The sequence below is a fragment of the Protopterus annectens genome, chromosome 1.part0 (genome assembly GCF_019279795.1).
Source record: "Protopterus annectens isolate FY-2018-M chromosome 1.part0, PAN1.0, whole genome shotgun sequence".
NCBI lineage: Eukaryota > Metazoa > Chordata > Ceratodontiformes > Protopteridae > Protopterus > Protopterus annectens.
The window spans coordinates 687,252,603-687,266,959 of record NC_056725.1 but is presented as its reverse complement, the minus strand read 5'-3'; the positions used below and the strand labels follow the sequence as shown (position 1 = coordinate 687,266,959).

Below are 14,357 nucleotides of genomic sequence, written 5' to 3'. Positions count from 1 at the left end.
TCAGCTCTTTCCATTACTCTTCCACATGTCCCTATCACTACCATTACCCCTCCTCTGTAGTTCACCTACCATCCACTTGGATATTACTTTTCCTATAATTTTACTTCTCTTTATATTACTGCAACCTATCATCTCACCTTGTATCTAAATCACCCAGCTGATGAAGTCTGTTTCTTAAAACTAGTGCCCTGACACAAAATGTTTATCAAAATTTTTATTACTGTAAATAGTTGAATAGAGTCTTGTGTGAGTTACTGCTTTATTTCTTCTTTAATTACTCTTGCAAAGATTTTGAAATGGAAATCCTCACTCTGTTTAGTTTTGATATATTACTTTTGCACTGTTACTATGCTACTTGGGAATAGTTCTTTACATGCTTATAATTTCTATCTTATTGTGCTATTTTTGTTTATTTTTATCATTATTATTTTCTAGTATATAGTGGAGCTTTTCTCCTCGGGCCTCTGCTGAAAATGGACATGTATCCAGCCAGACTAACCCGGTCAACAAATGTAAAATAAAAAAAATAAATAAATAAAAATAGTTTTTTATGGGGTTTTTTGATGTTTGCTTGTATATGCTTGTCGAGTTTTAGTTGGTCGTAGATAATAACTCCTAACAGTTTTGTGTCAGAGACAATTTCTTGGGGGGGGGTATTTTTGCTGGTAATTATGAAGGGTTGTTTGTCTAGAGAAGTGGTTTTAGAGGTGTTGAATAGCACAAGTTTGGTTTTGGATGCATTCAGGGCAAGATGATTGTCTAGCATCCACTGTTCAGTAGAGGAGAAGGCGGCTTGTGTTAGATTATTGAGAGTTGTAATTGAAGGGGGGAGGAACAGATTATAGTGGAATCATTGGCATATTGAATAAGTCTGGATTTTGGGATAGCATGGTAGAAATCATTTATGAATATATTGAATAATAGGGGGCCTAGAATGGAACCTTGGGAGATGCCTGTGGAAGTATTGAGAAAGGGTGAGGTAGCTCTTTTCCATTTAATTGCTTGTTGCCTGTTTGTGAGGTAGCTTGAGAGCCAGTGGATGGAGGAGGATGATAGGTTTAGTTTAGAGAGTTTGGAAAGAAGCAGGTTGTGGGAAATAGTGTCAAAGGCCTTAGAGAGGTAAAAAAAAAGAGAAGATTTGAGGTGTTCGGAGTTGCGGGCTTTGTTGATTATTTTAAGGAAGGACAGAAGGGAAGTGGAGGTACTATGACCTGGTCTAAAGCCATGTTGCGTGGGGGTTAGAAGCTGGTTATTGATGAGATAGGGTAAGAGTTGTTGGTGGACACACTTTTCAAGTAGTTTAGAAATAGGGGATAGGATGGTGAGAGGCGAAAGTTAGGGATGTCTTTGTTATTTCCACCTTTATGGAGAGGGATAATAAAGGCCTTCTTTCAGAGCTGGAGGAACTGGCATTCTGAAATGGAAAGATTTATTAGTATGGAGACAGGGAGGGCAATTACATTTGAAACTACTTGCCATGGAAGGCTAACCTGCATATTCATTGTTTTATTTTTAAAAGCAGCAGGCAAAGCTCTACATCAAAATACAAATAAAGCTGTTAGTACGTGATTGGAATGGACATCACTCTATAGTTGCAATCATTCAGATCTGCTTTTGGAAGAAGAGGACCTGACTGGTTGCAGCTATCAATCCACTTCCTTATTTTTCCTTCCTGAAAAGGCAACACTAGAGAATGTAGTGGGTATCATTTGCTGCAATCTTTGAGGTTTGTTTAATGTAAAAAAAATGGACCTGACTGTTTGCAGCATCTTGTTACCTTCCATTCACTTAAAAAATATATATATAGTGTTCTACATCTTACCTCAAAACTTGGAGGACAAACATCACAAATAATGGGAGCATAACACTTAACAATTCCTGATTTTGCCTTGTACTTGTTTTCTTTTCCTCATAAGATTATAGGGTAATTTCAATAAAACATTAAAGATTACAAGCAATCAGTAATGCCAGACATTAGAGTTTTATACTTCTTACTGTTCTAAAAATACATGTTGATGGAATGCAAGTAATTCAATTACTCCTATTAACTTTTTAAGTGAATTAGAGTAATATATCAAATGTCTCTAATTCTTGTTTTTGCCCTCACCACATTATCTTTGGCATTGTTCAGAATTCCTGAGTGGAATTGTAAATCAGACTCAAATGAAATTGATTCAGATCAAATTAGAAGAATGCTTTATACAGCTGAAAGCTTCCTCCTTGACACAACTAAAGCTATGCTCATCATTACATAACTCCTTCCTACACTTCTTTATGATGTTCCCGTCCTTACCAACCTTCAGACATCACAAAAATCAAAATACCCCTTTTGGAACCCACCACTGTATAGCACTAAAAAGGCTAAATGGGTTAGGACTGCCCCATTGACTAACATATACACAGCTTCTTACCACCTATAAAATTATCCATGCATGTGCCCCCATATTTTTGAATGCAGTATTGATGAGATGGGAGGCTGAATCAGTTTCCAAAATGGACCTTTTTAGATACTTTTCTTCTTACTTTTGCTACCTGGTTGACATATTCATTGTGTGAGCAGGTAGCCAGCATCTGTATTACATAATTCGAATGTCATATGGTCGACACCATATAATCAAACTTTTAAAAGTTCAAAAATGTAATAAAAAAAATAAACCAAAGAAAAAACCTACCTGAACAGTTTAAGCAGGGGAGGAAGCACCCATGCACCCCCCGCTATTTAAATATACCAACTACGAGATCACACTACAGGGCAGAAAAGGAAAATCTTCCCATTCTGCACTGTATGGAGATCTCCATTGAAACGTTCAAACTTTTAAAAGTTCGATGATATGGTGTTAACCATATGACGTTCGAACTTTGAGTTCGACACCATGATATAGACCCGATAGCCATGAACAGTTTCAGGATTTTGTCAAGCAGCTCAAAACAACATCTGTAAACAACATAAACCCCAACTCCATGAATTTTGTAGACATTTAGATCAAGAAAAGGTTGAATGGAGAAGTGGAAATCTCCATTTACAGGAAACCTACATTCTCTAATACTTTTTAACATTTTCAAAGTAAACACCCATTACATCAGAAGAAAGAGGTGGTTAAAAGTCAATTTATATGTGTTTCTCATCTCACCTCGAATGACCAAGTGTGTCTTGCTGAATTTGACAAACTAAAGACTACATTTTTCAAACATGGATACCCTATTGACCTTATTGGTGAGATGTATACCCTAGTGTTAAAGGAAAGAAATGGAAAACATGGTGCTATTATCAAGAAGGGTTTACAGATACCTATGCCTGGAAACAAAAATGAACTTTCCGCTGTTCTAAATTCCAATAATTTTAACAACATGGCGTTGCATTATTCCTTGGATGCCGAAGACATTGTGGGAATACTTAACAGGAACCTGCATATCTTGCAATGTGAGGATGCTTTGAAAATGTGTTTCAACCAACCCTCCCCCACATTTACTTTCAAAAATTGATCAAATATTAAGACCATTTTAGAAAACCCCAGTAAGATATTTATCAGTGGTTTCTCTAAGACTTTTAAATGTGGCCATTATCACCAATGCTCTTTCAATGATTTAGTTTTGGGGGGAAGGTTATGGGACCAGATTAGTAAATGGTAGGTTTAAACTTAATTGTTCTGACAGAGTTGGTTTACCTGACTTGGTGTGTGTTGTGTCCTGCCATTTACATTGGTAAAACTAATAATGTACTCGGTAAGAGGATTTACCAACACACCTACAGTATTATTAAAAAAGACAACAAAAGTGCTTTGGCTAGATGTGCACTGTCATGTGTCAACTTTGATAAATTTAAATTCACTGTACTTCAGCAAATTGATACAAGCATCTTTACAGGGTAAATTATTACACAATTTTAAAGTTTGAAAGTGCATTAGCAGTGTCTTTGTTTACACTCTATTTATGTTTTATGCATATTGGCAGTCTTTTTATTTGACTTATTTGTCATTGGCCAACCAATGTACAATTTAGTTCAGTGTGGGGGGGTGTCCTGAATTTATTTTTTATTTGTTGGTTGCATTGATTTAGTTATTTAATGGTTGTTATGATGTCTGTATTGATGAAAACACTTAACTGTGTTTTTTAACTGTTATCGTTTATTAAAGTTTTCTTGTTTGAGTCTCGTGCTACCTGGCCATTTGCATTTTATTTCTGAATTTCAACATATCAGTTCTGGTGGTTTGCTTGGTTCTGGATTTTATAGTTTTGTTTTCCAGGTGTTTCTCTGGTATGTTTGCTTATGAGTTTCAAGAATTATTATTTTTGGATATCCCCAATGTGAATTTATCTGGTCTTGTGGGCAACTTGACTTTACTTATTCAGTTGCCACAATATCTTCCACAGCAACATGTTCCTGGTGGTAATGGAGATCAACATTTAATGGAAGTCAGTTCGAGAAACCCTCCTGAATTTCAACAATACCAGGGAGGTAATAATATAGCCTCAGCACATTTACTGTCTTCTTCCTAAATTGATTTCAGTGAGACAAACAATGTCAAGAAATGACTGGAAAAATTAAATTATCCTGAAGAAAGACAGTACATCTGCTCTATGTAAGGTGATTTTTTTTTATCTTTAGAAGAACAAATCCAGGTCTTGGACAAGTCTTTATTCAAGTTTAAATCTTTAGCGCTAAACAATTATTTTCTTGAAGAGACTGTTAAACGTAAACATGTCCCAAAAGGACTACAGCTGGAAATTTCCATAGGGAAGGGAGGGTGATGAAAACTCTCCTTTTCATTTTGAACTTTTTGATAACAATGGCCTTGATTTGACTCGCCTTGTTATAAGAGAGAACCAGTGGTGGATGCATTTAATCAAAGAAGTTATTTCCAAACTAGTGAGCTCCATATCTGCTGATTTGGACTTTCCCAAACACAAACACACCTTCAACAATGGATTCAAACAGGTTGATTCTAGAACAATCCCTATCAAGTGCAGGAAGGATAAAAACTTACTTGTGAAGATAGTGATTATGTGAACAGAATGATCTATTCTAAACCAAATCCCCCACAAGGGAATAACATCCATGACCTAGGTGAAAACAGACTTGATCATAGCTATGGTCCTGCCAATGATACAGATTTACCTTTAGAATAAGCAGCCCACAGGAGACTGGAGCATATAGCCAACAAAAGAAAAGTGAACTTGACAATACTGGTCAACTACAAGAATCAACCCAATTGGAAGAAATAGAAAAAGTGGAACAGATACATAAACCAACATATGAAATGGTGAATCTGTGTGGAATTGGTGATTTTAATTCAACTGATTTTGAAAAAAGCACTGCTTCTATTACTTCTTTTTTTTAATTTCAGTATTTACAATTTCACTGACCTAAGTATTGGGCTTCAGTAACATAATTTGTTCTTAAAGGGTTTTATGTTTATACCCACTGGGTGTGCCAATATCAAAGAAACACTCGCATACCTCAAACCTTTTACTAGAAAATTAAATTTCCAAGTTTTGCTTGGCAAAGAAATGGTAAGTGAAGCATCCAATAGTAAATTCTAATGTAAAAGAGTGGCCAATTCCCCTCTACACCCTATAATAAATGTATAAACATTTTTGTCAGACCAAGGAAAGATGATATCGATAACTTAACTGAGGTAAGAGAAACCAAATGGATAATCAATCTGAGGGCTGATCAACATCCAGGTTTAAATAGTATTGTTCCTCTAAAACCAGTTTTGAAACTCAAGAGACTGAGTATAAAGAAAGCACGTGTGCAGTCAAGAAATGTGTTATAACTATGTATGTTGAGAAATCAACACTAAAAGAGGAGCTATTTTATTATGAAATCTACTTTAAAAGAAATCCTGCTTGGTGTCTTCTATCTATACGCAATAGCATGTTTACCATGCTGCAAGAATTCCATGTATCAGATTGGTATACACTTAGAAGTCCCTACAGAGAGCGAGGTTATGCTGAGATATTTGAAAGTTCTATTACTCATGACAACATATGTCTGTTGGCTTTTGCACAAGAGTGGCATTGCCTTGTCACAAACAAGATGCATTTATGTTCTAATTATTCCAAGTTATAACAACCACATAGTAATTTGGTTACTTGGATAAACTGTCACTTGCTACCAACGGTGCTTTTAAACATCGATCATGTCATTTTCATGAATAATACTACTGAGCATGACTTAAGAACATGCCCTTATATACTACTAGATCTTCAGAACAGTGAAAACAACCTGATCCATCCTGATATGTGTCTATATGTCACTCATTTTAAATTATACAACAACACGGTAACTTGATTACCTGGATAAATTGGTATCAGCCACCGATGGTGTTTCCAAACATTGAGTTGTGCTACTTTAATTAATAATGCTATCATGCATGATCTAAAGACATATTTTTTAGACTACGAAATTGTAGCTCTCTGAGACAGTGAAGACAGGTTGATTTCTTATGCAAACCGAAGCGATCGACTTCATGTACACCAATGAACTGGACTAGATATCATGTTGGTCGATGTAAATATATAATATATAAAAAATGGATATATCTACTTTTGGTTATTTCCAGGCTCTATAGGCTTGATATCTTGCTTTGTAAATAAAGCCTAGGATGTAGACTACCGATATATGCCTGAAAATATGTAAACCGAAGTGATCGGCTTCATGCACACTTATGAGTTTAATATAATGGATGACTTTCAAGCTGTTCTCTCTGTATAGTTTGTTTTAAAAGTTTTCAAACATTCTGTTATATAGAGGCATTCATATTAAGGAAAGAGGCTCTAAGCTATGGTTGCGCGTAAGCAAGACAGATGAGCCATCGCCAATCACCAGCATATGTATTTTTCCACATTCTTGATTGGATGAGTATGCTCCTTATTTGCATACTATGAGTTGCAATGAAAAAGGCGGGAAACAGAAGTACTTGATCTTGTATATGCAAATGAGGTTGAGGAATACTGTTATGGATTGGCTGAAAGTTACTTGTTATGTGTACGGATTGGTTAGTAATATAGAGGAACATCTTTTAAAAATGAATGTTAGTCCCACTTTTAGATCGCGATCTGAGGAAGATTTTTATCGAAAGCGCTTATCGTGTGGATTTTAATGGACTCTTATTTTACTTGGTTTTGTCATTTTATTATTTGCCTATTAAAGAGAGGTCGAATTTTGGAATTTATTCACTCGTGGACTCATTGTTTTCCAAAAAGCCGAATTTGGTGAACTCACTGTCTTTGTTTTTGTTTTTAAATCCCGAATATATAGGGGTGACAAGTAAATGTCCCAACACATCTTTGTTCTGCCTGCATTTGGGTTATTTATGCACAAAATATAAGGGCTGAAAATTACTATGGGAATGTAAAGCTAGGCTTCTTAAGATACTCAAAGGTCAATTGCCTAGCATATATCTATGAACCTATAAGAAGCAGACAATAAGTACATCACAAGGAGAAAGAAGGCAAAATCAGCGGAATATAAAAGTCCATGATGTTGGCTGATGACTGGCTTACAGAGCACATCAGAGGGACAGCAGGAGGGAAGTAGACAGGGTGGAGGCCAGATGTAGCAGACAGGAAAATTATTTGAATAGGAAGCCAGTGAGATGTGTGGACATGGCACAGGGAGCCACGCAGGCATAGCCAGAATGAGGTGGGCAGCAAGGGTGATCAGCTAGGCACTGGATCAGTACAGATATCAAAAGGAGGGCATAGGGAAAGAAGTAATTTTATGAGATTGGGAAGGGGGCAAGAAAATGTGTTTTAGTTTTGGGGGCATGGCAGAAGATGGAACAGCAGAATCCATTATGAACAAATTTCCACAGTGTAAACTTGTTGACTTATTCTGAGTTTTCCATTGTTTCATTGTTCATTTTTATACCATGGCTTACTTTGTTTTTTTAACCCTTATTATAGACTTTGGAACAGTGGCTATCCTGGACACAATCTCCTTCTTGGCTTTGTGTCTCACAGTGCCTCTAGAGACTTGGATGTGTAATAAAACTGCCATCTGTTGGCATTTATTTATTTGCTTAAGCTTGCTTACTGCTGTAGTTCACTGATTTCAGTGGACCATGTTCAAACTCAGCTTTGATGATTGCAATCACAGAAAAAATACAGACATAAGTAATAGCAACAGAATTTAGCAACAAGCAGTTGTGAAATGCCTCTACCTGGAAAGGGGCACAATACTCACCCAGAAGGTTCATAATGTTTATTGTTACTGTTTGTCCTGTACTCTGTAACACTGTCATTCCTTACTTCTTACTAATGTCTGTGCCAGCAAACTGGCTCATGGAAGCAATAAAATAAACTAAAATCATCTGTATAATGTTGCTAAATCTTATTTCAGACATAGACGAATGCCAAGAGATACCACAACCCTGCACCAATGGACGCTGCGAGAACTTAATGGGTGCATATCGCTGTCTTTGTCAGGCAGGATTCCGCCTGAATCAACAAGGAACTGAATGTGTTGGTAAGAAAATTATGTCTGCCTGTAAAAAAATTAGGAGAAGTCTGCTTTCTCTATACATTATTCCCATTTTGAAGTAATAAATGAGTTTCTATTTTATTTTTTCCCTGCACTTTTACTAATTCTCCAGTTTTATATTGTTGGTTAAAAGAGAGTTCCACCGAGATGTCAAGTTGTTCTCTCTAATAGTGCTTTTTTCTTCCTTTGTAATCCAACATTAAATTTGCAATATACATGAAAAGCATAATGTAATATATTATTACATTCATTTTATTCCTGAACTTGTTTCTATTTACAGCTTCCTGAAATCTTATTTATTTATCTATTTCATTTAAATGGATAGCGTCCAGCTGGGCTAGAAGCCTGTTTTCAGCAGAGACTCAAGGAGAAAAGCTCCAAGGAAGGTTACAAAAGTATTTAAAATTGACATATGCCAGGTTATAGCAATTGAGATAAAAAGTAATATAATTGCAGGGTTCATACAATAGTGTTGACAGAAGGTATATTAAGGAAATATTAAACAATATTATGCATTTGTCAAAGCATTTCAAAAAACAATCTATTTTTCACACGATTAAGAAGTTTTTTTTTTGTGAACATATAATGATCAGTATTCCGCGGTGGTGCAGCGGTAGCGTTGTTGCTTCACAGCAACAGGTTCTCCCATTCGATTCTCGGCTGGAGTGCGGGGAGTGCCTTCTGTGTGGAGTCTGCATGTCCTCCCTGCGGTTGAGTGGGTGTTCAAAAGACATGCGTAAATGGGTGTGCCTTCGTTGAAGGCTGGATGTTGAGCTGGCACCTCAGCATTCGTGAAAATCTACTGCCAATCATTACCGGACCGGAGTTCCGCAGTGGCGACCCCTAACCGGGAAAAAGACGAAAGACAAACAAACAAACAACATATAATGATCAGTGTAAGAAGGATTCAGTAGCCAGGAGGTATTGAGAAGGGTAGTGCAGAGGAAGTATTAGTTGTTTGTTGAAGTATGTAGCCATCTTGCATTTTCTTTCATATGTTTCTCTTATCTGTTAAATCAGATAGTGTAAGAGGGAGACAAAGAAAGTAAGTTAGGTCATTGATTCTAATTACAGACTTATTAAAAAAGAAAAGCTCTTAAATATGGGTATTTAAATGTGCTTTATCATAACCGGCATAACACTTGAGTTAATTAATGTACTCTGGAGCTGTAAGTCTGAATCTGAACAAAAACATGGGTTTCAAGACTAGTTTTCAGAAGGAAATTATTATTTTTTCAGACAAATTGTAGTTTTTCCTTTTATCGTACCTAAAGAATACTACATAGAAAGAAGCATAGTTTAATTTTTACCGTCCTGAGTTTTGTCAGAATTTGATCTGCAGATTTTCTACACTGTGTCTCTTTTAAAACTGCACCGTAATTTATTGTGTTTGTTGTAGCATTTTTATATTATATAAATTGTTTGGATGAAGCAAATCAAGGAGCATGTGGGGAATGATTAACATCAAAGACACTAAATCTAACTGCAAACGGAAAAAATTGTGACTGCAACAGAACACAACTGAGCCCTAATACCATCAGTTCATCCTAGGGGTCAGATTTCTCACAACACTTGCACATTGAACTTAAGTTGTTTCTTAAGAGCATCTAGGTCAACTACTTTTTCATTCCTAGGATTCAAATGTTCCTTAAAAGGCCAGTAGTAAAATTCTAAGGAAGAAATCTAATGAGAAAGACAAGGGGATGCTAACAGTAAAAAAATCAGTAATCAAAGTGCTCTTGTTAGCTAGTAGAGAAAGCAAACTACATTAAATTATTATCTTATCACGTGGCTACCTCTCTGTCCCTATAAAACTGCATCAGGAAGGTGAAATTTGAATGTAAAACAAAATCATGTAGCCTGGCAACTCTATTTTAGGCCAATTTAGGAAAGGACAAATTAGAAAATCACTTACTTTGATGCAGATATTAGTAATGCAGGTTAAGATATGCTGAAAAACATACAATACTGCGAATGACAACCCGTTGGCATGTATGCTGCCAAAAATCAGATTGTCATTCACAGAATGTAAATTGTATGGGATAGTCAGACACACATGCATATGCAGTAGTGCATTTGCCTTAGTGTGTTCAACAAACCGTATGGAGGTTGCGGTATAGTGGAGATTGGAAATTCATCCATATCCCCACTGTAGTGCAATCTCAGAGTTGGAATATATTATTAGTGGGGGGTGGGGGGTGCAGGGTGCCTTGCCCTCCTGCATAAAACGTGATATGTTGTATAGGAGTTTGATTTTCATCAGTTCTTGTATGGATATCACGTAATGTTTTTGATGACAATATCGACTCAAATGTATTGATCATTTGGGCCGACATTGTGATGTGGATGAGATCTGGTTTCGATGGTTTACTTTGATATTGTGAACAGAAATTATTTAGCCTTTCGCAATATTGATAGTAAACTGAAAAAACTACATTTATTTTCAGTTTTTGGATGTGACTGCCTTTCAAGAGACTACTTGGTAAGATATGAAGCATTATCTGATATGTACAAAGCATGGATAAAGGATAGCAGCCATAAATGTAGACAAAGTAGTGTTTTCCCATCTCTTCAAGTCTTCCGTTCATGTCAGTACATAAATACATGACTACCCTGAAAGAATACCCTTCAGGTTTAAGTTCAAATGTAGATTAATTAATGCACTTAAAAAATAAGCACTTTACCATTGAAATGCACTGAATAAGAATGAAACAAAAATACAATAAAATATATAGTTACAGATTATTTGAACAATTGGAGTTATTAAAACACCAGAAAATTAACTGAACTTAAAACAAGGAGCCAAATCTGATAAAGTACCTCTAAGTAACAATCCAAATGCATGTCATCTGAAATGAGGAAAATATCGCCAAGAAATTGCCAGTTGAAGGTGATTTGCTACAAAATTTTAACAGTTTTGTAGTATAAACTACTGATGAGCCTATAGAGAAGGAAAAAGTAGAGCCCCCCATCCTGAAATCACCATAAAGTCAATGTCAAGTAAGAGGTAACAACGAACTGTGGCAAATAAGCCAATCAGATTTATTGGGTGGTCCATCCACATCTGATGAAAAAGCCTTCACTTGACAGACATGCCGCTATGAGTCGGGAGCTTCCATATGCTCATTAGGAAATCCAGGACAGTGACAAAAGGTTATGACCTCAAAGACTGAGCAAAGACTAAAATAATTTTGAAAGCCCAATGTGGCCTGTTGTCACACAGTCGGAATTGACAGGCATTGATGATCAGATATCGAAAGATGTCCGTATCGCACCAATTAAAACCTATTGGTCTTGGCCCTACTTTTTGTTCTATGACAATTCATAACTTTGCAGTCTTTCTTTTATTTTTTTATATTTGTTTACTAGGGTTGTGTCCTGATCTCCTTGGTCCATTTGCAGGCACATACTGAAGGAGGACCATCACTTAAGGAAGAAGAAGAGCAATTTTACAGAGGCTGCAGATAGGCATATTCTGAACTTATGTACATATTACACATGATTACAGAAATGCAGCGTTAAGTATAGAGGTCTTGTACAATGTTCAGTATATAAAGTATTTAAAAATGACACAAGATTGTGGAGATAAAAGGTTGCCCACAGAGTAAGAAAATAAGGCAGAGGAATATAGTTAATGAAAAACCTACCAAAAGAGGAAAAAGGTAACAAAAAGTATTAGTATGAGGAAGGAAGGTAGAGATTGAAGAGAGGAAAATAGCATTATGACAAATACAGGATCAGCTTAAGGGGTACTGCAAGTACAATAATATGAAAGAAATAAGATAAGAGAGTTGATGTAATGTGCCTGGTTAGAAGATATTTACATTGTGCATGGTTATGGACATCAGCTGGGCACAACAACCCCTGTGTTTGTAAAGGTCAGCCAAACAATCCACTTATGCTGTGCTGATAAGGCCATAAGAAGGCTGAAACATGCATGTCCACAGCTAATGGTATTTGGCTTTATTTGCCTGATTTTGTCCATAACAGACTCAAAAATAAAAAAGTCATGGGCATCCAGAACTGAAAAAGAAAAAAAGTCATGGGCATTCAGAACTGCCATATAGCGGAAACACCTAATGTCCTTAAGGTGTCATTTGCATATATCCCATATGCCTCTAATACAAGAGGTTTAAAGAATCACAAAGTGTTTTATGTTCTATAGAGTTGGACTGGAGGTCTTACAGTGTAACTGGGAACGAGTTCCATAGTGTTGGTGCCAGGTGAGAAAATGCTGGGAAAGTACAGTGTAGTTTTGTTTTCTGAGCTTTTATGGATGGGTTAGATTGTGAGAAACTTCTGAGGTTATGTTGAAAGGGCTTTAATGAAGAGTTTATCTGTGTGAGAAGCAGTTGTTTCTGTGGATAAGGTTTTGTGAAGTAGTAAGCCTAGAGGGAGGTATGCTGTTTGCTGTATTGAGAGACATTTGGCTTTGGAGACATTCATGCAGTACTGCGCTTTGGTAGTAAAGTTAATGGGAATCAGCAGATTTTATTGGACAGAGCTTGCAAAGTGGTATTATGGTAGTTCTTATTCCATCTGTGATAACAGTATCCCTTTGCCTGTAGCAGCCCTGGCTGGCTTTTACCATTAATGTGCTGCTTTCATCTCACTTCATCATCCAAATACCTAATTTCTTGGAGACAGCTCAAACTTTATCATACTTTTAAAAAATGTCCATATACCTGTAACTAGAAGATCTGTCTCATCTGAAAAGCACTGCCACTATTGTAACAAACCACAGATTCCAAAATAATGCAGACTGTCATAGAAACTTTTGTCAGTGCTCTGCCCTCCACTTACTAAACTGGCTAGAACTTCCAACCATCTTGACTACCTCCAACTTACTACTGCCCATAGGCTATTATTTAACCCTACTAAATGTCCTGCACTATCCAACATCCTACAGCCATACACCCCTAACAGGCCACTTAGATCTGCCCACCTAAACCTAATCACTGTATACAAACCAAACCTCCCTGCAGGACAACACCTCCTGTCCTTTTCCTTAGCCAAAAAATGGAATTCTCTCCCTCCTTCACTATGAATCATAGAAAACTTTGACAACTTCAAAACCCAAATCCATTCCTACTTTTTCTCTAATTGGAAGTGCAATTGCACTTTCCCCACCTAGCCTTCTTCTCTCTCTACTCTAAATTGTATTTCCATACTACTCCTATTTCTAACAACTCTGGATATTTCTCAGTCTGCAGTGTTATCTTGTGTACATAATGTAAATATTGTAAATAGTTTGCTTTCCCTTTTCTCCCCCCCTAACATTTGTACTTGTTCTGCCATGCTTCCATAACAAGACTCATAGACTATGTAACCATTCATGTCAACATATGACTCGCATGCTATGTAGCCAATGCACCACATCATGTCTCTGATTTATAATGTATCTGTATCCTTGAATCTTAATTTTAATTTGTTGTATTTAATGTATTTGTATCTTTGAATCTTAACTTTAATCTGTTATATTTCAATGTTTACTATGTAATGTGGAGCTTTTCTCCCTGGGCCTCCACTGAAAATGGGCTCCTTAGCCCAGTGGATCTCCCCGGTCATCAAACTGAAATAAATAAATAATAGTGGATTCATTTGTAAATTGTTTACTCTGTTTAAGAGAAGCAAGGTGAATGTCCTGCATGCATTAAACACAATGCATGCTCAAAAATCAACCTTATCTTTCTCCACACATTTGCTTAGGCTTTGTTGACTGCACCTTAGTTGCAGAGGCTGTTGTGTTGCCCATTTCAAGGGCAGCAGTCCTGCATAAAGATTTGATATTTGACATATGATATGTATTTAAAATTAACTCGTATGACTAGAATGAAGTAATGTTTTGAGAAATTTGAGTTGCTTATGT

At 36.4% G+C, this 14,357-nt stretch overlaps 1 protein-coding gene across 1 annotated transcript in view; it reads left to right on the top strand.

Moving 5' to 3' along the window:
* The window catches only part of LOC122793921 (latent-transforming growth factor beta-binding protein 4-like), a 2,484,519-nt gene that overhangs the window by 1,895,246 nt on the left and 574,916 nt on the right, over positions 1 to 14,357 (top strand). Inside the window, exon 20 of the mRNA XM_044062009.1 lies at positions 8,348 to 8,473. Coding sequence (XP_043917944.1) covers positions 8,348 to 8,473 — 126 coding nt within the window. The remainder of the gene's footprint in view (positions 1 to 8,347; positions 8,474 to 14,357) is intronic.